The sequence below is a fragment of the Sminthopsis crassicaudata genome, chromosome X (genome assembly GCF_048593235.1).
Source record: "Sminthopsis crassicaudata isolate SCR6 chromosome X, ASM4859323v1, whole genome shotgun sequence".
Taxonomy (NCBI): domain Eukaryota; kingdom Metazoa; phylum Chordata; class Mammalia; order Dasyuromorphia; family Dasyuridae; genus Sminthopsis; species Sminthopsis crassicaudata.
Window position 1 is genome coordinate 60,902,460 of NC_133623.1, and position 26,634 is coordinate 60,929,093.

The 26,634-nt window shown below is 47.0% G+C and overlaps 1 protein-coding gene across 4 annotated transcripts in view; it reads left to right on the forward strand.

The window, feature by feature from the left end:
- The window catches only part of SEPTIN6 (septin 6), a 62,513-nt gene that overhangs the window by 27,411 nt on the left and 8,468 nt on the right, over positions 1-26,634 (forward strand). For 2 of the 4 annotated variants that reach the window (XM_074277241.1, XM_074277242.1), the window contains exons 3-10: positions 3,028-3,223; positions 3,611-3,797; positions 4,631-4,792; positions 11,822-11,918; positions 13,567-13,735; positions 15,536-15,668; positions 17,394-17,578; positions 21,238-21,282. In XM_074277241.1, the coding sequence (XP_074133342.1) occupies positions 3,028-3,223; positions 3,611-3,797; positions 4,631-4,792; positions 11,822-11,918; positions 13,567-13,735; positions 15,536-15,668; positions 17,394-17,578; positions 21,238-21,241 (1,133 nt within the window). In that variant the 3' untranslated portion in view covers positions 21,242-21,282. The remainder of the gene's footprint in view (positions 1-3,027; positions 3,224-3,610; positions 3,798-4,630; positions 4,793-11,821; positions 11,919-13,566; positions 13,736-15,535; positions 15,669-17,393; positions 17,579-21,237; positions 21,283-26,634) is intronic. The other 2 variants (XM_074277239.1, XM_074277240.1) reach the window with 1 other exon arrangement.

Consider the following 26,634-nt stretch of genomic DNA (forward strand, 5'->3'; position numbering starts at 1 on the left):
ACCCCATTTTTGACGGAGATCTGGAGGGGTCTGCCATTCCTTCTCCAGCTCCTTTGACAGATGAGGAAAGTGAGGCAAACAGGGAGAAGTGACTTGCCCAGGGTCACCCAGCTAGGAAGCATCTGGGTCAGATTTGAACTCCGGAAGATGAGCCTTCCCAACTCCATGTCCAGCACTCAGTGCACTACGGCGCCACCTAGTTGACCCTAACTTAGTATTTAAAAGGGTGAGAAAATAGTGGCCTTAGCTGTCGCCCCTTTTGGGTTCCAGGCAGCAGCCTGCCACAGTTTAACATGGGCCCCAGGGCGCTGGGCAAAGGAAGGGCGGAGGTGCCCCTCCTGAGAAGACTATTCACATGGCGCTTTGCGCGACTGCGTCCCTTGTTGAAAGACGGTGCCACGAGTTCCGGACCGTGTTAGACACAGGCAGCCTGTTCGGTGTCCACGGGCCCCTGGCCTAGGCTGGAGGGGGTCCCATCTCGGCTCATCATTGACTACAATGGTCCTCGTCCCCGTTTCCTCCCCTTCCCACCCCACATGCTTGGCAGCTACATCCTCCTCTGCCCTAGCCAGCCAAAGATTGTCCTGCTAAGCTCCGCTTACTCTATCTCCCTCCCTCTCACAGCAGCCTGAGATCAAGGACTTTGCCTTTTTGGTATCTGTACAGCTTAGCACGGTGCCTGGCACACAGTAAGCACTTCATAAATGCTTGTTGATTGTCAGAAAATGACTTCCGGAATTGAAATACGTTTTCATTTCTGCTACCAGCTTGTTAATGGTATCATTCAGGTATTCCTAAGGCTGCTTGGCCCCCTTCTCCAGAAGCCAAAGGCAGTCTCATTGAAATGCCCCAAAGGTGAGAGTTGGGGCACCAGAGGGCCTGCCCAATCACTGACCTGTGGAGGACATCCCCTGACTTGGTCAGAAGGGCAGGCACTGAGGCAGAACAGAGATAGAGCCAGCTTAGGAGTGGGCAAGCCAGCAGCCCGGCTTGTCACCGGAGCCCACTGGCTGCAAGACCTTGGGGAATAAGAGAAGGGAATATGCATTTATTAAGCGCCTACTGTGTGCCAGGCACTGGCTTTACCAATATTATGTGACTTCATAAGAGAAGGGAATATACATTTATTAAGAGCCTACTACGTGCCAGGCACTGGCTTTACCAATATTGTGTTATACGGCTTCACAACAATCCTGCAAGGTAGGTAACTATTATTATCCCCATTTTACAGTTATAAACACTAAGGCAGACAGAGGTTAAGTCACTCGCCCAGGTCACACATCTAGTGTCTCAGGTCACATTGGAACACAGATCTTATTAACTCCAGGCCTGGTGCTCTATCCACTGAGCCACCCAGCTGCCTTGGGCAGCTCATTACTTGAGATAGGAAGGAATCTCATTACTATCATTGTCAGTTCTTACTTCTCTGGAGCTTCAGTTCCCTCTGCTATAAAATGAGGTGGTTTAATGACTTAAGAAATCTTGAAGATGCCAGGTTCAATTCAAGAAGCATGTATTAGGCACCTACAGTATGCTTGGGTCCTGGGGGATACAAAGAGAAAAAATAAAACAATTTCTGCCTTCTAAGGAGTTTATTTTATTCTTGGGCATATGAGTTGCACACTGCTAAGGGGGGAGAGGAAGAGAAAGAGAAGGGGAGAAAGGGAAAGAAATAGAGGGGGAAGAGAGAGGGACAGAAAGATACACAGGAGAGGCAGGAAGGTGGAGAAGATAAAGAGATGGAAGGAGGGACAGAGAGAGCTGGGAGAGAAACTGAGAGAGAAAAATTCTGAGCAATGGGTACATCAATGAGGGATGAGCTTATAGTGTGTGACCATCATGCATTGAGACTGGAGGCCACTGTGACTTAAGTGGCAAGGTTGTGAAGGGAAATTCTATGAAATAAGACCGGAAAAGCAGGTGGGAACCAAATTATGGGCTTTAAATTCTAGTCAGACAAGTTTGTAGTTTATTTTCGTGGGGAGCTAGCGAGGGCTTTTCAGCAGAGATGAGGGTGAGAGACACGGTCGGTTACATGTTTTAGGAAGACCACTTTAGTCCAGAGATGTCAAACACCATGGCTGCCGAGCCACCCAAGACTCCCAGTGCACCTGAGCCAGGCTCAAGTGTAATTGGAAATCTTGACAAAACAAATTAAAATGTAATTAAGACATAGATAATATTATTAAATCATTCAATAATTAATTATTAAGTCTTAATTAATAATCAATATATAATTGTATTTTGTATAACTAATAATAGTTATATTTAATAATGTATATTTATTATTAATAAAATATAATAGAATAATTACTATTAAAATATTAAATAAGCATTAGAGCTGTCAATATGTTGCCATTGAGGCAGCTAGTTGGTACAGTGAATAAAATGCCAGGCCTACAGTCAGGAAGAACTGTGGTCCAATCCAGCCTCACATGTTTACTAGCAGTGTGACCCTGGGCAAGTCACTTCTCCCTGTTTGCCTCAGCTTCCTCATCTATAAAATGAGAAGGAAACGGCAAAGCACAACAGGTCTTTGCCAAGAAAATTCCAAATGGGGTCACTGAGGGGGCTGAAATGACTGAAAGACAAAACCAGAGATGCTGCCAGGAGGGACGCTTCCGGATGGTTTTGAGGGGGCGCCTTTTGACATCGCTGCTTTAAGTCAGTGAGCGTAAGGAAGTACCTGCTATGTTCCAGGCCCTGCGCTGAATGCTGGGAATATAATGAAAGGTGGAAGGCAGACCCTGCTCTCAGAGCTCACGATCTAATGTGGAAGGCAAAAAACACTCACAGACAAGCCCCATACAGGACAAATTGGACAGGAGATAGAGGGAAGGCCCTTTAATTAAGGGAAATCAGGGGAGGCTTCCTGTAGGAGGGGGGGACCCAAAGGAAGCTGGGGGAACCAGCAAGTGGGGGGGGGGGCTGGAGGGAGATGCCAGAACACAGTGTTCTCTTCAGAACTGGCGATAAAGAAGAGGTTATGGCAGTAAAGGCAGGCCCCTGGACCTTCTGATTTTTCAGGGGAGACAGGCGTGGGCAAGTCCACGCTGATGGACACACTGTTCAACACGAAGCTCGAGGGCGAGACGACCACCCACTACCTGCCTGGTGTCCAGCTCCGTTCCAATACCTATGACCTCCAGGAGAGTAACGTGGGGCTGAAGCTCACTGTGGTGAGCACGGTGGGCTTTGGAGACCAGATCAACAAGGAGGACAGGTGAGGAAGAAGAGGGGCTGAGCTGGTTGCGCCTCGGAAGGGTTTTTCCATCTTTCCTCCAGAGCTCTGTTATCCCAGCATGACGGCTTCTCCCACTGTTCACACCCGGTCAGCTTTCACCAGCTGTATACCCCTGGCCCGGTACATTTTAGGACCCTGAATCCCCCCCCTTCAGTTAGAAGAGAGGGGAGCGCATTTGAAGGCTACACAGAAGAGATTTTTTGTTTCAGTTGGGGGGTGGGATTATTTGCTCCATCTCCCCCCAGCCCCCTCCATACACACAACTTGAATGATGGAGAGTCAGGAAACATGGCTAGCTCTCGGCAGAAGGGCCGGGCGAGGTCGTGGTCGTCCACCGGAGCCGGGCTTTCCCTTCTTCCCTTTTAGCTACAAACCCATCGTGGAGTTCATCGATGCCCAATTTGAGGCGTACCTGCAGGAGGAGCTGAAGATCCGAAGGGTTCTGCACAGCTATCACGATTCGCGCATCCACGTCTGCTTGTATTTCATCGCCCCCACGGGCCACTCGCTGAAGTCTCTGGACCTGGTGACCATGAAGAAGCTGGACAGCAAGGTACCGGGCTGGACGGCAGCCCCAGGCCCACCGAGTGGGACTCCTAACCCAGAGCCTTAGCGGCGTCTCTCAACCTTGTCATGGCCCTCACAGTCCCCTCAATGATGGGGGACAACAGTAGTCACTCCTCCTTATCCAGCAAGATATCACCCCCCACCCTCTCTCTGACTTCCTTTCCTATTTGTGAGGTGGCCCCTCAGGGAACAGGGACCCCCACGGTGATAGCATTGTGCCCCCAGGTTCCCTCCTCTTTCCTTCCCATGGCCGCTTGCAGTCAGGGAAGAGCCACCTCATTTATTTCCACACAAGGATGAATATGAATCAGGGAAGTCCCTCTCTCTGGGGGGAGGAGGACACATTTAAGTCTCCTCTCTAATACTGGAAGGAAAGCTTTTGCTTTAAGCAGCAGAGAGTAAATGGGGATGGCTTGGGAAGGGGGGACGGGAGGAACATGGCTCCCATCATGCAAAAATCGCCCTGGGAGATAGGGGCTTTCTTTCCTGGACAACTGGGTCCAGCTCACTATCCACTGATGGTCCCTTTTGGACAAAAGTCCCCAATTGGTAGGTGTTGACTCTCACCTGAGCCCGGCCATTGTCCTGGAAGTAAGAGAGGGAGGCGGGAAGGCCCCATCTCCCCTCCGTGACCCCCGGGGCCAGCCATCTCATGGCCCGTCTGGCCCTTGGCTCCCATCCGGGAGTTGCTAGCTGTTTTCCGTCATCCCAGCCGGGAGTCTGCACTCCTGACAGAAGTCATGGATTTGGGTGGAGCCTCTTCCTTCAGTTACTTAGATCTCAGGGCATCCTCCAGTCTCACGGCTTTCTTTTCCACAGGTCAACATTATCCCCATCATTGCCAAATCAGACGCCATTGCCAAGAGTGAACTAACCAAGTTCAAGATCAAAATCACCAGCGAGCTGGTGAGCAACGGAGTCCAAATCTACCAGTTCCCTACTGATGACGAGTCGGTAGCTGAGCTCAACGGGACCATGAATGTGAGTCAGATGTGCGACCCCAGATATGTGCTTTGCCTCCCCGAGCCTCAGTTTCCTCCGGTGTACAAATGAGGAGGTGGACTAGATGGCTTCTTTGGTTCTTTCCAGCTCTAGGTCTGGGTTGGGATAATTCGCAGAACTTGGTCATATCTGTAGCTCTCTGAAGACAGAGCTGGGAATATATGAATTTGTGGCAAACAGTGGAGAGAGGGAGGTACTTGTCCAAGTCCGTGGTATGGTTAGTGAGGGCTAAAGGTGGGATAACTGCTCTTCTTGCCTTCTGAGAGTTGTTTCTTGTGCAACTTGGGCCTGGGGGCAGAATCTTTGTGTGGAGCTGGCACAGGCAGCTTGAGCTCGCCGTAGGGCGAGGGGGAAATTGAAGGGGAAGGGGCTGTATTAGCAGAGAGTGGCGTCCCTTCTCCCTAGAAGTTTTCCACAAAGATTGGATGCCCATTTGGGAATTATGGCCTGGTCACTGAGGGCTTTCTGCACCACAACTAAATAGCAGGGTTTGGGGGGGCTTAATAGTGACACGGGATAGGAGCAAATAAGAGCAGGGAGTCTGGGCTGAGGAGCGGAGGGAGCCAGGTATCTCACTTCTGATCACTCTGGGATTGGGGCAAACAGGCCGCTGCGGGCATCAAGGAAGGCCGGGGTGATTCATGTTTGGTACAGCCAAGGACCAGGCAGCAGGCGGGCGGCTGTAGCCTTAGGGGAACGACTGAAACGTCCCCATTCAGCCCAGTGGGACAAAGTCACCGGGTCCCCAAGCCAGCTCCTCGAGACGCTAGCAAGAGAATTGGGCAAGGGAAAAAGGCAGACCCTGGGAAGAATCTGGAGTGGGGAGCCCAGTCTTTTCCTCCCCCCACCCTTGCCACCTATTCTGTTTAGCCCCAGCAGAGCAGTGACAGTGCTGGGGAAGCAAGTACCACCCAAAACATAAGGAAATTGTGAACGTGGTGAGCAGTGGGCCGGCAGCTGCTTGGGGAGCCTGGGTATGCTCCCACCCTGGATTACAAAGGGCACGGGAGGAGGCCCAGAATGAGACTTGGGGTACGCAGGGCCCACTTCTGGTTGGACAGCCCTTTCTCTTATTTCTTCCTGCCCAAGGTTTTGTTTCACTCGAGAGACCATATGAATGAAGGCCAGAGTTTGCCAGATACCTCCCTCCTTTCCGGAGGAATGAGTAATGGACACGGCAGAGAGCCCACCGCTCCTCGGTGTTGGGCCTTGGTGGAGCTAATGGTTTCCAGAAGAGTTCTGTTTAGGGAAAGGCTTTCTCGCCCTCTCCTGAGAGGCATCAGTTTTCCTAATGACATCATGGGCTTGTGGAACCAAGCTCAGGAAAGACCTGGTAATAAAAGCCCTTTTTAGACAGCAGCCTGCTGTTCCTTTTGTCTGTGAGATCGGGGCAGGGCCAGAGAGGAACTGCAGAGGAGCACATCTGTGTGAGTTTGGCCAGCCCGCCTGGCACACAGTAGGCACTTAATAAGTGGCGCTTGCCGTGGCTCACCTGGAAGACGGTCTCCTAATGGTGTTCTTGGAGCTGTCTCCTCCTATCCTGGGAAATATCGTGTGGTGGGTAGAGAACAGATTGCAATAATGGTGGCATTCCCCTTTCCCCTTTGATTAGAAGCTTATAGAATAAAATGAAGCTGGGCTGGGATCAGAAATATTAGAAGGGCTTCATGGGATCCTGAAGGAGAACCTGAAAGGAAATTGGAGTCAGTCTGATGCGGGTGAACTCTGTAAAAAACGGTGTCCCCTTTTGAGCTGTAAAATTAACACTGAAATTGTGTCCCCTTTGATCTGTAAAGAAGGGAGATTCGAGTCTCGGGCCCTCCTGGGAAGCAGATCTCCCCAGACAAGTTAAGTGGCATCATCCAACTGGGCCTTTTCTAAGGCAAATCCCTGCCCCCCCCATTGGTAGCCAGATCCTCATTCAGGAAGTGATTTCCATTCAATCAGAGACCTGGGCCTGATATTGCTAAGCATCTATGCCCAGGGACTTCGGCCTTCTTTTCAGTTTGCAACCTGAGCCTCAGATTTCCAATTAAAGGCAATTTTAAACTCACTTCTTTGCAGAATGTCCAAAGCAGGTCTATGCCTTGTCCCTTGGTGTAGCTGCCAGGACCCTGCCCGCTAAGAAGACATTCCCTTCTCAGTGCCAGCCTCCATTTCCCCAATAGGACTTTGCCACTCAAAAGTCAGTCTCTTAGCAAAGCTGACTTCTCATCCAGCAATCAACTTTCCTTTTTGCCACTTAGAACTTTTCGGGTTCGTGAATTCTTTCACGAAGGACCTGCGCCTCTGATCAAAAGGGGCTTCCCACAATTCTGACTATCACTGGAACACCATCAAGTCTACTCCTGGCCAAGAGTGAGCAACACAGGGGCAGCTAGGTGGTACAGTGGATAGAGCACCAGCTCTGAAGTCAGGAGGACCTGAGTTCATATTTGACCTCAAACACTAAACACTTCCTAGCTGTGTGACCCTGGGCAAGTCACTTAACCCCAACTGCCTCAGGAGAAAAACACAAGAAACTCAGTGTGTTTGAGACACTGGGTCCCACTGGCCCCTTCTATACTTAAATGCCAGTTTCCCCTGGCAGCCTCCAGGCCCACCTCTGGGGTCCAACTCAGTGTCAGTCCTGGGGAAGAGAATACTTGTGTTCTGCCCACTTTACCTTACCTTGGCTCCCCGTTTGAGATGAGAGCAAGGAGCCCACAAGTCTAAGTGCATGATGGGTCTGTGCCATATTTTCCATAGACAACATCTGCATTTCCTGGAAATGACCAGTGAAGAATGAGAGAGACAGATGGGGAGAGAGCTTCTCCAAGGCCTCAGCAGAAAGCTGTTGGAATGGAGGAAGCTCCTAATGGACTGGGCTTATGGGAGTTAATGACTGAGTTGAGAGAAAGCCAAGTCCAGTCTGAGTAGTCTCTCAGAACAGGGGAAAGAGGGTCCCAGAAGCCTTTTCTGTACCAAACTGGGTGAACAAATGGCCCCTGACCCCGGGAGCATCAGAAACAAGGTTGGTCCAGGACAGAATGAACTCACATAGTGTTAGTGGGATTGGAAAGCAACTGACTGTCCTATTGACCCAGTTAGATTATCAGTGCCCCTGGGACACTGTGATAGATCCTGTTACTCTTGTGCCTCAGGAAGTCTGGAGATGTGAGGTAATCCTTGATCCCCGGAAGCCAGCGCTAGGATTGGTTGTATTGTGCTAGCAAAGGCATTAAGGGCCAATTAGCTTGGATGGGGTTACCCTCCAGGAGCCTCTACTGTCCTGGGGGAGAAGGAAAAGGGGAAATAGTAAGCAGGTCAATCCAGTAGAATTTGAGGTACCTGGAGGTATCAGGAAAGGTTTCTTTAGGAGGTACTTGAGCTGAGCCTTGAAGGCAGCAAAGAATCCTGGGTAGGAGGTAAGGAAGTTGGGAAGCTAAGGTACAGGGGCACAGCTGAGGCAGGTGAGCAAATATTGTGGACAAAGAAGAGCAAGTAGACTAACTTATCTGGACCCCAAGATGGATGAAGAGGCATCATGGGAAATTATTCTAGAAAGGTAGGCTGTAAGCAGACTGGGAAAAGTTTTCAAGTGTAAATAGAAGAAGAAGTATCTTTTAGCGGAGACCTGTCCCCGGTGTTTGGAAGGCCTCAGAACGGTGTTGTGTGAAGGCAGGCCCTGTGACCTTCTCATTCCTTTTTGTCTTGTTCTGCCTTTCAGTTCATCACCGGATCTATAAAAGAATGTTTTATTACCCACGTTCATAACGTGTGATCACTGAGCTATTGGGGAACGTCTCGTGGTCTTCTTTAAGGATAGGAACTAGAAATGGAATTGATTTCATATAGGGAACTCCCAGGTGAGGAAACTCCTTCCAGCAGGGAAAATTGGTACCTTCCTTCTCTGCAACCATCGTGTTAGAAAGCATCCTGGGGCCTTAAGTGCTGAGAGTCACACAGTGTATATCAGAAATCGGACTCAAACTGATGTCTTCCAGGGTCTGAGACTGGCTTTCTATCCACTACATGACTTTATCATCTTTCCTGATTCCTCCCCCCCCCCAGGCTGGGGTTAAGTGACTTGCCCAGGGTCACACAGCTAAGAGGTGTTAAGTGTCTGAGACCAGATTAGAACTCATGTCCTCCTGAATTCAGGGCTGGTGCTCTATCCACTGCGCCACCTAGCTGCCCCCTCTCCTGATCTTATAAATGTTTCTTAACTCCCTAACTTAGCTAGCAGATCTTTATTTTTATTTTCTTTTATTTTGAGGTAATTGGGGTTAAATGACTGGCCCAGGATCACACAGCTAGTACGTGTCTGAGGCCAGTTGGAACTCATGTCCTCCTGACTCCAGGACCAGTAGCTCCCCAGCCTTTATGAGACGTGTTATGTGAAAATTTCCCCAGTCAGAATTCTCCTTAGTTTGGTTCCATTGGTTTCTGGTTTTATTTAATATTGTGTAATCCAAATCCTCTTTCTGGGAGGCTATCTCCTCTGCCCTCTGTCTACTTGTAAATCTCCCCCCAAATTGGTAACGTTTTGCCGCCCAAGTCTGCGGAGATGGGAACCCGGACAAACGCAGCACGCTTTTGCTCTCTGGGGAAGGGCAATGTGTACGTATGGGCGGGGGGACATACACTGCGTGTTTGCAGCCGGTTACATTCTGCCGTATTTGATGCTGATAAACAGGGGGAAAGGGTCCCTGCACAGTTAGCTGCCTTTCCTCAGCTGTCATTTAGCTGGGAGGTAGATCAGATGCTGTTTTGGGGAGTGGGGAGAGCAGCCGGGCCTTCTGCATCCTCCCTGCTGCCCTGGGGACATGGGGCAGCTGGGGTCTGCCAAGTGCCCCCTAGGGCCCCTGGGCACAGCTAAGCTGGTCATTGGGACAGGCACCAATCAGTTTGCATGGCCTCTGAGGGCAGAACCCGGACCCTTCAGTCCTCCCAAATCCTGAGATTTGTTCTAGGGCCCCTGTGTCAAAGGAAAAGAAAGCAGTGTTGTAATCGACAACATGGGACATTCCCTTCTCAGTGCCAGCCTCCATTTCCCCAATAGGACTTTGCCACTCAAAAGTCAGTCTCTTAGCAAAGCTGACTTCTCATCCAGCAATCAACTTTCCTTTTTGCCACTTAGAACTTTTTGGGTTCGTGAATTCTTTCACAAAGGACCTGTGCCTCTGATCAAAAGGGGCTTCCCACAACTCTCTGACTGTCACTGGAACACCATCATGTGATCATGGGACAGGAGACAAATGCCAAGCAATAGAAAGCCATGGGGCTGGGAGTTGACAGAGTAGCTTTTCCTTATTGCTTTGACACTACTTGGAAGAGTGATTTGAGCAGTCACTCAACTCTCCTGTGCCTCAGTTTCCCCAGGTCTCCAATGGGGAATCACAAAGAATACTGACTTTGTGATTTGGCCAATCAATCAACTTCCCTGTGCCTCGGTTTCCCCAGGCATCAAATTGGGGTTAACAGAGAACGCCGGCCCAGCCTGACTCATCCTGATGTGTTAGGATGGAATGAGGTCTGAGATGTGAAAGCATTTTGAAGTGAGCAGACACCAGAGGAAGTATTATTAGAACAGACTCCAAAGCCAATGTAAAGGGAGTGCACCCTGGGAAGTCTTGTGACATTTCCAGAGCATCCGTGGGGGGGAGGGAGTTACAGGCATGAAATGCCACACTTGGGGGAGGAGGCTGGAGTGACCCTGATATCATGAAGCCATCCCAGGGAGCCTCGAAGCCTTCCTGCCCCCATCATCTTGCAGGGATTTTTGAGCTTTGGAGCATAGGGGAATACTCCCAATTTTCACTTTGATTCCTCCGTGTGCTTCTTGCCCATGAGGCAGGGGTGGTGGCTGTGCCCAATGGCAGCCTGTCTGCCTCTGTTCTCTGCCCAGTCCTGCCTGCCCTGGTAGGACCAGAGACCTTTCAGCCTTCTCTACCCCCCCCCATGGATGGCCCAGCTTAATTCCCCATACCCGGGGTCCCAGAGCTCTGGACTGAGTTACCCATTGTGGGGAACCCCCCAATAAGACTTTTACCTCTTCCCATTTCCCAGCCTGCTACAGCAGCTCCATGTCTCCATGCCCATTGTGGGGGGGCACTGCCAGGAGATGCTCCCTAAAATTCGGGGACAGATGGGTAAGAGGGGGAGGGGGAGCCTAGGAGAAGAGCACCATGGGGGGGTGGTCAAAGCACTCCTCGGGGAGTTGGGGGAAGCTCCAGACTTTATCTGCTGATGAATTCCTACACTCTTCCCGGGCTGGCAGGGGAGGCTGCTGCCGGGCTCGAGGCCCAGCATCACGTAAGCAGACAAGATCCAGGGCTCGAGAGCCCTTGCTCAGCTTGCTCTAGGTGGACCAGAAGAGAGGCTGGGAGCAGAAACTGGCAGGCTGGAAGGTGGGACAAGGAGCGGGGATAGTGGCTTTTTTATATATATGTTCTTTCTAAAAATCTTTATTGATATATTTGGTTATGACATCACCTCCATTTCCAAAATGCCCCTTGTGATCCCCCCTATTCGGGCACTACTTCAAAACAAAGATTACATGAGAAAGAAGGGAAAAACAGGTCAGCCAGACCAACCGACCTCTTAGTTGGGTCGCCAGTGTTCCTCAGCCATAGTCCGCCACCTCCCCTTGGGAATAAGCATGTCCCAGCTTATAAAACGGAAGCTTCTTGAGGGCCGCCGTTGTCTTTGTATCAACACTGTTAACCCCAGCCCCCGGCCCGGGGCCTTGGAGGCTTTGCATGAAGCTGATTGGAGTCAATCTGAGCAATCCCATGCATCTCATGGGGTGTGTTCATTTGCCTGTTGTCTCTCTCTCTGTGTCCATGAGGGTATTGGTTTTGCTTGTAAGGCCTTCAAGGGCAGAGTCCATGAGAGCCCAGGGATGATGTACAGAAGTCAGTGACTCACGCTGGTGATGGGGATGATGAGACCAGTGGCAGCTTCCCTTTGCCCATGAGCACACTGGCCTTCGTGGTGGTCCTGATCACGTGTGTTCCATTTCAGGGCCACCTGCCGTTTGCAGTTGTTGGCAGCACAGAGGAACTGAAGATTGGCAACAAGATGGTGAAGGCCCGCCAGTATCCATGGGGCACGGTGCAGGGTGAGTGAGGGAGTCTATAGGGTAGTACCTATCCATGGACACTGCGCAGGCTGAGAGAGGGAGTCTACAGGGAAGTCTCTCCTGAGAGAGGAGTGCCCATGAGGCATTGTGCATGTGCAGAGTGGGAGAGGGAGTCTATAAGACCATACCCATGGGGCACTGTGCAGGGTGAGAGAGGGAGTCTACAGGGTAGTACCCATGGGACACAGCTCAGCATGAGGGAGTCGAAGTAGTGCCAGTGTCAGAATGAAGGAGCCATCTACATTGGCTTTCCTTTTCTTTGCCTTGTGACCAAGTCAGAGCCCTCTCATGCATCCTGGTTCTTCCTGTTGGTGTCCCAGAAGGCTAAACAGCTAGCAGCTTGAATTTTTTGGTTAAGGAAGGATTTTTTCCCTCCTTGGTTTTTAAGAAATCTACCTAAAATGCCCGAATCTACTTATTTCTGTGCCTCAGTAAGCAGTGTAGTGAGCATGACCGAATAGCTCTTGACTGAGGATTCTGGTCCTTGCCCATGCCAGAGAGGACAGGCTGGAGGTTCTTAACCAGGGCTTTGGGTCACATCTTCATTGTCACTAAGCCCTAACTGCAAATTAGGCATTTCCATCAATAATGGGAGAATATGATTCCTACAAGGGGTCTGTGAGCTTTACCAGACTCAGACCAAAGGGGTCCATGACATTAAAAAGGTTAACAACTCCTTCTTTCTTTTTTTTATTATAGCTTTTTATTTACCAGATATAGGCATGGGTAATTTTTCAGCATTGACAATTGCCAAGCCTTTGGTTCCAATTTTTCCCCTCCTTTCCCCCCCCCCCCCAGATGGCAGGTTGACCAATACATGTTAAATACGTTAGAGTATAAATTAAATACAATATATGTCTACATGTCCATATGGTTGTTTTGGTGCATAAAAAGAATCTGACTTTGACATCGTGTACAATTAGCCTGTGAAGGAAATCCGAAATGCAGGCGGACAAAAATAGAGGGATTGGGAATTCTCTGTAGTGGTTCATAGTCATCTCCCAGAGTTCTTTCTTTGGGTGTAGCTGGTTCAGTTCATTACTGCTCTGTTGGAGCTGATTTGGAAGAACTCCTTATTTCTAGACCATTCCCAGAAGTTGCCTCAGCCCCGGGCTTCTCTTTGCTTTCTTATGGTCACCATCTTGGATCTTAAAGTGGGATTTGGCAAAAGGTCCCTAATAAAGAGACAGTTAAAGTTAGTTGGGTTTTGGTTAGTGGAGATTCTGTTGTGTTACTTACTAGACAGTGTTCTATTAAAGATCTGATGGCTTAGAATTTTCACTGATGGTTTTCATTTTGAAAAGTTGCAGTTGTGAACTCAAAGTGGCAAGATTGCCGCGAAGAGCATTGGATTTGAAATGAGATACCCTGGGCTCCAGCTTTGGTTGCCCTCCACCTAGGCATTTTGCCTTCTCTAAAAGGGCCATGTTTAGAGGTCATGACCCTGGGGCTCTCTCTGTGCTCTCAGGTGCTCTGCTTTTAGCTTTGTAAACAATTAAACCCAATGGAAAGCCAAATGGGGCTCATTTGTGTGATGAGATTGCTAACACAGATCCCTTGGATTTCTATTGCTGGGCTCCTCCTCCTCCTCCTCTTCCTCCTCAACTGGGCCGTGCTAACCGAGCAGTTGAGAACGAGGCCCACTGTGATTTCGTGAAGCTCCGGGAGATGCTGATCCGTGTCAACATGGAGGACCTCCGAGAACAGACCCATAGCCGCCATTACGAGCTGTACCGGCGCTGCAAACTGGAAGAGATGGGCTTCCAGGACACCGACCCAGACAACAAACCTTTTAGGTATGACCTGGCTGGAGTGTTCAACTCCAGAGGGAGACCTGGAACTGCAAGATCGTTCTCTGACAGAATACATTAGACAGCTTCCAGCTCTGCTTAGCTGGGAGTGATGAAGAGTTTGGGGCCCATTTCTGGAGCTCGCCGTAAGTGGGGAAAGAGTCGAGGCCAGTGAAAGAATCAACATACACAACCTAGCAACATTTGCGCCTTGGCTGCCACTAGGGGGCAGCAGATTCGCTTTAGTCAAGAGTTTTTCTAGAAAGTTGCTTTTTCCAAACATTAGTTCTTAAGCGTTTTTGTTGTCCCAGACTCCCTCATTTTACAGATTCGAAAGTGAGGTGCCGGGAGATAGTGAATTGTCCCAAATCACACCTAGCATGCTTGTCTAGAGCTGGAAGCTGGGTTTGCTGGTAGATGTTTGATTCTTTTTTTTTTTTTTTTTTAACACTTTAAAATTAATTTTATAATTATAATTTTTTTGACAGTACAGATGCATGGGTAATTTTTTACATTATCCCTGGCACTCACTGCTGTTCCGAATTTTCCCTCCACCCCCTCCCCTAGATGGCAGGCAGTCCCATACGTGTTAAATATGTTATAGTATATCCTAGACACAATATATGTGTGCAGAACCAAGTTTCTTGTTGCACAGGAAGAATTGATAAAAATAACCTGGGGAGAAAAACAAAAATGCAAACAGTTTACACTCATTTCCCAGTTTAACAATTGATTTTTCAGGGGAAACAATATGCACAGGACACAGTTTTAGGTTTCATCCAGATATTAAGATTTTTTTCCATCACTTTATTAAGTCTAGAACAGCAGTGTCAAACTTAAATAGTAATGGAGGCCGTTAATCCATACATAGGAATCCCTGCCCCTCCACACACACATCGACTTAGTTTTAAAATGTAACATTGTCTCGGTTTCATTGTATTTTCATTTATTTTATCAAATATTTCCCAACGTGACTGAATCTGGCTTTGGCCAAACTGAGGAGTGTTGTGGTCCAAAGGGGCTGCTTGTCCGATAGTTCTGGTCAAGACAATCAACAACAAAAAAATAAATCCATCCCTAATTTGTAGCATTTGGCAATTTCTGAGGTCAATATGCCCACAGTACAAATTTACCTTTGACTCTGAGAGCCAGTTTGAGCTGGCCCAAGCATGACCCTGACTAGGAGGGACGCAGCCCTTCTCCCCCCCATTATAGAGGGGAAGAAACTGAGATCCAGTCTCTCAGATCAAAGCTGAAGCTAGAGCTGGAGCTCATTAGTTCAAGCAAAGTGACTTAGCCAACGTTACAAAATGTCAGACATGGTTTTGACCCCGAATCCTCTGAATCTGGAGACTGTGTCCTTGTTCATTGACATCCAGCCCTTCCCTCACCTTTGCCCAAAGTTGAAAAACAATCTCATAACCATCCTTTATTTCTCATTGTGGACAAAAAGTTTTTTGAACATCACTATCCAGGAGATATTTTGTGGGACCAGGGACCATGTAAGATCTAGTATGAAGATAAAGTTGATTCAGTCCTCTAAGAGGGTGGTCGGGTAGGGGTCAGAGGAGACTGGGATCTTGATGTCAGGGAACAGTGGGTCCCCTGCTTCCTTGTCCTAGCCATATCCTGGAACTCCCCTGGCTCAGGTAGGTGGTCTGGCTGTAGCATTGTGAACCCGTGTTTTAATCACCTACAAAATTGGGGGGTGGGGCAGAGCTCTGAGGTATTATTATTATCAGGGGCCTTTTTTTGCCTTCTGCCAAAAAGAAGCCATTTGGAGGAATGAACCGGTCTTCTCTATAGTTTGCAGGAGACCTATGAAGCCAAGAGGAATGAGTTCCTGGGAGAGCTACAGAGAAAGGAAGAGGAAATGAGGCAAATGTTTGTCCAGAGAGTCAAAGAGAAGGAAGCAGAGCTCAAAGAAGCCGAGAAAGAGGTAATTTGAGGTCCAACCCTGGCTTATCTCTAACAGTGAAGGGTATAAAAAAAGCAGGGACTGAGCTGGGGTGGGCTGTCTGTTCCCAGAGAAAAATCTGCGAGATTCCTTCATTCCCATAGGACATCGAGGATGACAGCTGTTATCTAGCAGATGTTCTTCACCTGGACGGAAAAGACCATAGGTTCATTGGGCCTTTAGCTCTCAAGGCACAGGGACCGACTAGAACCAATCTCTTCTCAGTTTTGAAAGGTCGAGGTCGTAATTTAGCCTCACAAAAACAGGGCCAGTTCATATCAGGTTTTCTTAACCTTGTGTGTGTTCTGGACTCCTTGGGCAGACTAGTGAAGCCTTTGGACTGCTTAGAATCATATTTTAAATGTATAAGAAGATTACCAAGGAAAGCAATTATATCAAAAGACAGGTTTTTTGTTTTTTGTTTTTTTAAATAAACAAGTTAATAGATCTTAGGTTAAGAACCGGTAATCTAGAAATTAATGTTGAAAACTGTCTTAACATGTGTTTGGAAAAATAAAATACTATTGAGAAAACAAGTAAATTAAAAATTTTTAAAAGAGCCTGTAGTCCAAGGTCTTCTCCCTCTTTTTGCTAGAAAGTAGCTAGTTTCTAGGTTGTTCTGACCAGTCTCCCCTAGACGTTCATTTCATAGATGTCTAATTTTGGTCTTTGTGTATGCAGTATAGTACTTTATTAGGAATTTAGGGTATCCATCATGTGATTGCTAATAGTTTGCAATTCTGTTTTTGAAAACTGGTCTTTTATAGGGATAAAGACTGGACCTAATTTTTTTTTTTTTTTGGAGGCTGGGGTTAAGTGACTTGCCCAGAGTCACACAGCTAGGAAGTGTTAAGTGTCTGAGAGCAGATTTGAACTCTGGTCCTCCTGAATTCATGGACCTAAACTTTCAATGGTCTAAGAAACTCCTGGAGGAGAAAATCCTTCTACCAATACAGATTGGTTCCTTCCCTGCAATATCTAGTCTTCAGAAGAGTTGCAGATATTCCTTCCCTGCAATATCTAGTCTTCAGAAGAGTTGCAGATATTCCTTCCCTGCAATATCTAGTCTTCAGAAGAGTTGCCCTGGGCACTGAGAGGTTAATCTGACAGAGTGATCTGCCTAAGGTCACCGAGTCAGTGTAAGAGACAGGACCTTGGTCTCCCTATGAATTCAAAATTTGCTCTCTTATTTGCTACAGTGGTGGCGTCAGACTTTCAGCTGTTGTTCACATCCTTCCCAGTAACACTCCTGAGTTAAGGGGGAAGAGGACCAGATTGGGAAATATTTAACAAAATAAATAAAAATATAATAGGACATAATATTAATGGTGGTTTGCTAAGTTGAGATACATTGGTGAGGATCCTTAGGATCCCCCTTTTGATCTGAGTTTGAGCCAACAACCCTGCTGCCTCTTGTCATTGCAGATTCTCTGAATTGGTTCCCTAAATTTCTTGACTATAAGACCTTCATCAGAGATGTTTGATGCCAATTTTTCTTCCCCCACCCCCTCCAATTGACAGCTTCCTTTCTTGTCTAAGCTGCATTGATTTTGTTTGTGCGCATTTATTTAAAAATAAAATTTATTTAAAATATTATTTAAATTTATTATTATTAAAATTTATTTTAAAAAAATAACATTTATTTTAAAATGAAATTGCCTATTGTTCCTCACTGTTGTTGTTGGTTTTTTTTTTTTTTTTTAACAGCTGCATGAGAAATTTGACCGTCTGAAGAAGATACACCAGGAGGAAAAGAAAAAGCTGGAGGACAAAAAGAAATCTCTGGATGAAGAAATGAATGCCTTTAAACAGAGGAAGTCAGCCGCCGAGCTGTCCCAGGGACAACAGGCTGGGAGCTCCCAGACTCTCAAAAGAGACAAAGAGAAGAAGAAGTAAGTGGCTAATTGGGGTTTTGGTTTAGCTTCCTCCTTCCACTTTCCCCAGGGGCAGGTTCAGGTATGAACCAGTCTTTGGGGGGAGGGAGGGCGGTATTGGGAGTCTTGTCTGTGCAGCTCCCTCAGATTTTCACAGGCAATTTGGAGCTCTTACCCTGAGCCTAGTGATCAGCCCTTGTGTTGGGATAGTTTCTCCATCTGGGAGGGAGGCCTGGTGGGCTTGGAGAAATGTGGCCCCAAGGGCCCTGCATCTCCAGGAGGGCTGGCTCCCTCAGAGATCTCCCGCTGTCAGGGTAAGGCAAAGAAAAAGGAGAGAAAGAATACCAGAGGAGAGACAGCCAGGAGAAAGACCTAGAGGGGTCAGAAGGAAAAGCAAAAAGCAGTGGGAAAGAGAGAGAGAGGAGCCCGAGATGGGAACCATATTGTCTGAGTTTTAGGCTGAGCTCAGAATAGAAGTGAACTGGAATTCTTCTGAGTCCAACTAAGTTTTGGCCCATGCTTGCTGCTGAACTCAACTCTCATCCAGATGCTGCTATCAGCTGCCCTGGTCAATGCAGGAGCTTATGCAAGTAAGCAGTGCTGGGTCCCGTCTCCATCGCCCCAGGCTTCCCACTGTCCTGCCTTTCCGTGCCCCCATTCGTTCCTCAGCACCTGGTTTCCCAAGAGGCCCCTTGGCTGGTGTAGCCTATGTGCCTGCTCTAAAACCAGACCCCAAGTTGGGGGGAAGACTCGCTGAACATTGGAGAGGCTACTTCAGTTGGCAATCTGAGTTGGCAATCTAGCAGAAGGAAAGCCTAATTGTGCTTCCTTTGCCGACTTCCAGCTGAATGACTAAAGCATTCTCAGCCCTTTCTCCCAGAGTCAGAGGAAGGAAAAGGTGTTTTTGACTGTGTTTATTCACCCCCAGGGGAGACCAGGGAAGACCAGGGAATAGAGACATATTAGAAGAGACTCCATGGAGAAAGGAGAAAGAGCACTGGGCTTGGGACTTTGGGTCATGGTTCTGCCACTTCTTTGTTGGGGTGTGTGTGTGTGTGTGTACATGTGATGTGTGGTGTGGATACTCGATGTATCTGTATGAGATTTGTAGTGTGTGTACATTGTGTGGTGTGTGTAGTATATGTACCTGGTATGTGTGTAGTGTGTACATGATTTGGTTAATTGTGGTGTGTGTATATGGTGTGTATACCTGGTTTGTGTGTGTAATTTGTGTACATTGAGTGATATATATATATATATATATATACACACACACACATACACACACACGGTATGGGGGGGTGTACGTGTGATGTGTGGTGTGTATACTCAATGTGTCTGTATGATATTTGTAGTGTGTGTATATTGTGTGGTGTGTATGTATGTAGTGTGGTGTGTGTGTGTAGTTTGTGTACCTAGTATGGGTGTAGTGTGTACATGGTTTGGTTAATTGTGTGTGTACATGGTGTGTCTATCTGGTTTGTGTGTATAATTTGTGTACATTGAGTGGTATATGTATACATGGTGTGCGGTGGGTGTATCTGTGACATTGAGCAAATCATTTCCCCTCTCTCGGCCTCAGTTTGCTCACATGAAAAATGGGGCTGACGCTGCTTGCTTTACCTAACTGCCAGGGCAGGTCCAGAGTTTGAGGGGCACACTTGGAACATAAGCCGCTGTTCTCATTAGCCCTCTAGTCCCGGGTTAGACCCCAGATATCCAGCCACAAGAGGCACAGCCTCCTCTCTGCACTGGGTGAAAACCTTCTGTGGAGTTTGTGCAACAAGAGTGATTTGCATTTCTCTGCTGGCGCCTCCATCTTGGCTCCAGGGCCCATTTTGAAGGGTTAATGATTTTCAGAATTTTTTTTTCCCCCCCAGTGATCACTTTAGAATTTTTTTTTTTAATTGGTAACCCAGTTTAGTGAAGCTGTCCACAACATGAAACCTAGCAGGTGTGACTTGTGGAATCAGCTTGCATCCTGGAGGAAGCCATCTTTATCATGTGCATCCATACATGCACACGTTTGTATAGGCATAAACCCTGTCTAGTGGTGGACGGGGTCCAGGAGACAACTGTTTCCATAACCGCCCTGTGTGAACCTTACAGAGTATACCCGCTAGATATTGGGAGATCGTTTGTCGGTCTAAATGAGAGAAACCAATAGGACAGAACCTTATTTCTAAGATAAGAAAAGCCTCCATGTGTCCTGTGGCTGTTCACTGGCTGGTGGCGAAATCCCTATGGCTATTATTCACTGACTACTATGGGAGGTCAACTTGACTTACCTGTTTTTCTGTTCCCCGTGAGCCTGAGCTGGGAGTAGGATTCTTGGAAATTGTCCAGAAAAGTGGGGTTTTTCTTGGCCCTTCGATGTTTCCCTGGGTTCCAGGCTACTAGACATGAGATATCTCTAGGGAAACATTTGTCTCAAGTCTCAGGGTTCTTAACCGGGGGGTCCATGAACTAGTTTTAATATTTCGATGACTATTTCGCTATGAACGGCTTCCTTCGGAATTCTACGGATCAGATTTTCTGCATGTAAAAACCTCATTCCAAGGAGGGCTCTGTAGCCTTCAGCAGATTGCCAAAGGTTCCAGGACACTAAGAAAGGTTAAGAATCTCTGCTTGAGGGAGAGTGGGAGGGAATATTAATCACTAAGCACTGGAAAGATGGAAGAAGATGTTTTTAAAATCCTGGCTTGAGGAGTAGGGGTTGGTCAGGAAGGTAGGAAGGAAGGGTCCCAAGGGGGTGGATTGTCTCCTTCTACACTGCTGTGGGTTGCTCACACAGCAATCCCACATGGATGTAGTGTGTCTCATGGCACAACTGGAAGGGAGCTCGGAGGATTTCTGCGCTCTCGTTTTACAGATGAGAACACTGAGGCTCAGAGAGGGGAAGGAATATGCCCAAAGTCACCCAGCAAGTTAGTGGTAGAACCAGCATTATAACCTGCTCTGACTCAGTTGAATGTTTTTCTTTTCTGAAGGACCTTCTTGAATATATTGGCAATGCAGCATGGGAGAAAGAGGCAGCCTTGGAGTCAGGAAGCCCTGAATTCAAATCTACTTTCTGACCCAAACTGGCTGTGTGACCCTGGGCAAGCCTCTTTCCCTCTCAGTGTTCCAAGCAACTCTAAACCTAGACGTTTGCTGAGGAGGTCCGGAGGGAATTTCTAGACCCGGGAATTAATTCCCTGTGTCAGTGACATCCCAGGTCCAGACTCCATCTCTCTCCTATATATGATCTCATTTCATCAGTTGTCCCGTGAGGTTGGTAGGTCCAGGCAGTTCTCTCCATTTTAGTGATGGAGAGGCTAAAGCTTGGAGCGGTTGAAGTCCTCACCCGAGCTCACACGACTGCAAAATGAGAGCCAGACCCTCGCCTGTCCCACCACCATGGGCTCTGAGCTCAGGCCCTTCTCCCACCCAAAGCTGGGGATGGTAGGCCGGGGTGGCAAGGGCTATCTCCTCTAGGCACGGGGACAAGTGGTTGGGTTCAGGTGAGGTGTACTTTGCACACAGAGATGTTTGCTGGTAGGTTTGGCAGGAGGGACTGTGAGCCCAAGCCTCCCACCATCCCCACCTATCTTCTCTCTGACCTCTAACCTGCATGATGTATTGATTGCCCCCCTCCCTTTCTCACTCCATCTTCATCAGTTCTCACTGTTTTACAGTTAACTCTGCTGTTTGCTGCATGCTGCGTGAGCACGAGGGCCCTGGTAAGATTCTGTGATTCCTTAATTCAAATAGACCTGGCAGTGGGTTCTGGGGCACTTCCCTCCTCCATTTAATAAAAAAAAAAGCCACCTTCCTGGTTGTCTTGGACTTTCCTGGACTGAAAAAGTAGCTACAGGTCCGAGAGAGCCTCTACCTTGGTGCAAGTATCCTCATGACTGCCAAAGATGGGAAATTCACAAAGGGAAAATGTTAGGCTTTGATGGCCAAAGGGCAAGACCCCGTCATCCACCAGTGCGAGGGGTCTCGATTCTGAGACCGTAGGGCCATCCGAAAGACAAATGTCTATCAACCATTGAGAACGTATGGACCGAGTGCCTTCTCTCTGTCCAGTTCTATACTCAACCCCATGAGGATACAAGATTTTGACTGGTGAGCCTTTCTGAGCTTGGCAAGGGTGGTTTGGAGGGGAGGGTTATGCAATAATCCTTCATCTACTCCTTTGGGAGCTTAGTAAAGAAACAACATCCCCCAGCTCTTAAAAATTTTGGTGATCCCGGTTCAGTGTTTGGCTTCCCCAAGCTACAAGTCCTGAAAGGAACCCTTGCCCCTTTGATTAATTTCCAAATAGAACGGTCTCCTCTTCCGCTTTTCAGTGCACTATCTTTTGGGGCAGTCATGGTTCTAGTGCTTGGAGTTCTCGAGCCCCTTCTGAGCCATGCTTCTCAGGTCAGAACAGACCTCAAAGGAAGATGAAAACAAGTGCTCTGCTGCTAAGGCCCAAGAAAATCTCTCCCTTCTGTAGCCTGGTTGAGAGCTGATAGGAAGTGGAAGGGAGCGGAGATGCTTGGAGAAGGATGGGAATTAATTGCCTCTATTCTATTCCATATTGAGTTTATTGGAGCTCAGGAAGTCCTCAGACTATTCATTCATCCATTTATTGAGCACTCACTGCATTCATAGTCATAAACCAGACTCTATAGAGAGGAAAGCCAGGGTAATTAGCAAATATGGGGCCTTCCAGTGCCAAAGTTACGATGTAGCTGGAGGCAGTGTTGGCAGTGGCCAAGCCTACTCCTGTGGCTGGCACGGCGGGGGTTTTCATCAGGCAGGCAACATTGCAGCTGAGCAGCCCAGATGGTGGGGCTGCCCAGGAGCCACCAGATGCTGGCAGAGTTCATGAAGGCATACTAAGACCTGGCTTGGAAGCTTGCTCACCTGCTACCTTAAGACATTAAACAGACAGTCTTTTCAGCAGGTACCTTTTCACTCACCTTAGCAACTCTTCTCAAAGCCTAGGGAAGAGGCAAGAATTTCAAAGTAGGGGAGCTTTAATTCCCCCCGTCTACTCCTTTGTATAGTTTGATTAAACTTCATTTCACTGGAATATTTATGGAATGGGGCATTCTGGGTAAGGGGGAAATTGACTAATTATCCAGAAAAAAACATTTTTTCCTCTTGGAACTTGTTCTCACTCTTGGTGTCCAGGACAGTACTCTCTCTCTTGGTAGGTGCTTAAATGACTAAGTTGAATGGAAAGTGTTTCTAAAATGTCTAAGTTGACTTTCCCACCTCAGTAAATAGAATATTGCAATCCTCACTGAGTTCAGGTTTCCTAATACTACTCCTTCTCAATCTCTATAGTCCAACCTCACAACCTCTCTGTGACATAGGTACTATTATATTATATATATATATAAATATAATATGTATATATATTATATTATGTGCATATATAAAATGTTATATATAACTTCCATTTTTTTTTATTCATTTTTCCAAATTATCCCCTCCCTCCACTCCCTCCCCCCGATGACAGGTAATCCCATACATTTTACATGTGTATAACTCCCATTTTTAAAACAATAGCTTTTTATTTTCCAAATACATGCAAAGATGCTTTTCAACTGTTTAATATATAATATATATATATTAAATTCCCATTTAAAAAATAGGTTTTTATTTTCTAAATATATACAAAGATGCTTTTCAACTGTTTATATATATATATATATATATATATATATATATATATGATATATATAACTACCATTTAAAAAATAATAGCTTTTTATTTTCTAAATACGTGCAAAGATGCTTTTCAAGTATTATATATACATATTTTATATATAACTCCCATTTTAAAAACAATAGCTTTTTATTTTCCAAGTACATGCAAAGATGCATTTCAACTGTTTTTTTATATATATATATGTATATATGTATGTATATATATATATACATAAAATATATATAATTCCCATTTAAAAAATAATAGCTTTTTATTTCCAAATACATCCAAAGATGCTTTTCAATTTTATATTTTATATATATAATATGTATTATATATATATAATTCCCATTTAAAAATGATAGTTTTATTTTCCAAATACATGCAAAGATAGCTGTCAACATTCACCTTTACGAAACCTTATGTTCCAAATGTTTCTCCTTTCCCACCTGCCCCCTCCCCTAGACAGCAAGCAAAACAGTATAGATTAAAGATGTGCAGTTCTTCTAAACATATCCACATTTATCATGCTACACAAGAAAAATCAGATTTAAAAGGGAAAAAAGGAAACTAAAAGCAAGCAACAACAGAAAAGGTGAAAATCCTATGTTGTAATCCACATTCAGTTCCCATAGTCCTTTCTCTGGATGCAGATGGCCCTTAGAATTGGCCTGAATCGCCTCATTATAACACCTGTTTACAGTGAAGAAAACTGAGGTTCAGAAAAAGGAGGTGACTTGCCCAAGGTCAGACAGTAGTGAGTGACAGGGGCAGGATTTGAACCCAGCTTCTTGACTGCAAATCTAGGGCGGGGGCCCTCAGTGAAGGCCTTAGTGTCATTGTTCTGCTCACTGCCCAGTCCTAGAGACTGAGCTGACTGGCTAGAGTCCACTCGGATCTTGGACGATGTTCTTTGTCCCCAAACTGCTGATCTGGAAGTTGGCTCCTCCTAATAAAAGTAAAGAGAAGCCGAAAAGCTGGGTTCCACATAATCCAGATTTCCCTGCTCTGGAGGAGCCACTGATGCTTGCATCCTTCCGGCCACCATTGGAAATAACCCTGGGCAGGCTATTCTAAATTTGAAGCTCATTAAGTATTTGTACTGGAAGCCAACCCAAATCCCATTTCCTCAAAAACTCTGGCCTCCTCTCCTAGGTTCCGGGGGCTTGTGTTGGTGAGCAAGCCCTGACTCCTTCCTGGGGCCCGTGGCCAGCCAGCCCCCAAAACAAGGCTTTCCCCTCCTGCTGCCGCTGCTCCCTGCTCCCAGGATGGCTTGAGGCGCCCCTTCCTAGGACTGTGGCTTGTTGTATGGCAGGCTCACCATCCAAGAGTCCCTTTGTTCCCGTTAAGTTCAAGCTGCAGCTGGGACTCTCAGATGTGAGAGGCTACCGGTAGATTATTATACATTCAAAGCTTAAGCTACAGGAGAGCCAAGAGGGAAAAATGGCAGGCACAAGAGGAGGCTCTTTTGTTTTTCACCGATGCCCCTAAGCCTATTTCCTTCCCTCCTTCTCCCCCATCCATATAAAGAAGACCCTTCCCCAACCCAGGAGCGATAAAAATCCCAGAAGGCTCAAGGGAGCAGCTATGGGGCACTGCAGTGGAGAGAATGCCAGGTCTAAGTTAGGGAGATTCATCTTTGTGAGTTCAAATCTGGACTCAGACACTTCCTTCTGTGTGACCCTGGGCAAGTCACTTAACCCTGTGTACCTCAGTTTCCTCACCCGTAAAAATGAGTTGGAGAAGGAAATAATGAACTCTTCCAGTATCTGTCCCCCCCAAAATCCCACAAATGGGGGAATCATTTGTGTAGGACTCAACTGAAACGACTAAATAATGACCAAATCTCCTTGCATCCTCACAACATCTTGGGGTTGATGGAGAGCAGTCATCATCTTCTCTACTCCTACCTTAACAAGATTCAAATAGAGAAATGATGGCTCTGAGAAACTGCACGACTTAATCCACTTCTGTGCCAGGAGTCCGAAAAGACCTGGGTTCTAATCCCGGCTACACTGGCAAGCTATATCTTGCTGACCTTTGCTAAGACTCTTCTCCTCTTGGAGCCTCAGTTTCCCGGATCTATAAAATGAGGATGCTAATGCTTGCAGTCCCTACCTCCCAGGATCCTTGTGTCCAAAGTACAAGCTTGAAAGCTCTTTAAAAATGAGTTTATTGATAATAAGTCTAATGAAGTCATCCATTTAGAGTTATAGCACTTATACACAAATCTAAGATCTCTGCCCCGAAAATGGCCAATAATTTGAGTTTAAAAGGCTAGAGAAATTGAGTAGCTGACTGAAATACACAAAGTAGGCAGCCAGGTGGGGGCAGGGAGGGGCCCTGTAGTCTGTTGGAAAGAACTGGGAGACTAGACTTCCTAAGTAACTGGGGGCCATGCATTTGCCTCCTTTGTGATGCATCTGTTAGATGGGGGTGGGGGGCCTGCCTGGCCTAACAGGACTTTGAAATTCAAATAAGATAAAATCGGCTTGAAAGCTTAAAGCACTATGTGCTCCTTTCCTCTGGCTGGTCTGGTTTCCCTCTTCCCAGGCCTCCGGGATACTGCTGGAACTTCTCCACCTAGCATAAGAGACCCAGAACTTTGGTTACCCCCCCCCCAAGCATCCCACACTAAAAGGAAATGCAGTTCTCAAGTAATTGAAAGAAACTTCATCCCCCAGACCAGATCCTGAACCTCCCTTCCTCTTCCCAGCAAAGGCCAAGGCAGGGCCCCACCAGCCCAGAATGGGCCATTCCTGGCCACAGCCACTCGCTTTCTCGGGTGCTTTGGTTGAATTATTTATGAGAGGGCTCAATTTGGAGGGAATACATACATAGAGAGAGAACACATCTAGAAAACTTTTTATTTCTTTCTTTGTCTTTGTGTCTCTTCCATCTCTGTCTAATCCTCTGTTTCTGTCTTGTGTGTCTCTCTGTCCTTCCCTTTCTCTCTCTTCCATCTGTCTATCCCTCTATCTCTTTCTCTTTCCCTCTGTGTTCCCCCCTCCCTCTATTTTTTCTCTCTGTCTCTTCCCTCTATTTCTCTTCCATCTGTCTATCCCTCTCTCTCTCCCTCCCTCTGTGTTCCCCTCTCCCTCTATTCTTTCTCTCTCTGTCCCTCTGTCTCTCTCTCTTCCATCTGTCTATCCCTCTATCTCTTTCTCTTTCCCTCTGTGTTCTCCCCCCCCTCTATTTTTTCTCTATTTGTCTTCCATCTGTCTATCCCTCTCTCTCTCCCTCCCTCTGTGTTCCCCCCTCCCTCTATTCTTTCTCTCTCTGTCTCTGTCCCTCTGTCTCTTCCATCTGTCTATCCCTCTATCTCTTTCTCTTTCCCTCTGTGTTCCCCCCCTCTCCCTCTATTTTTTCTCTCTCTCTTCCATCT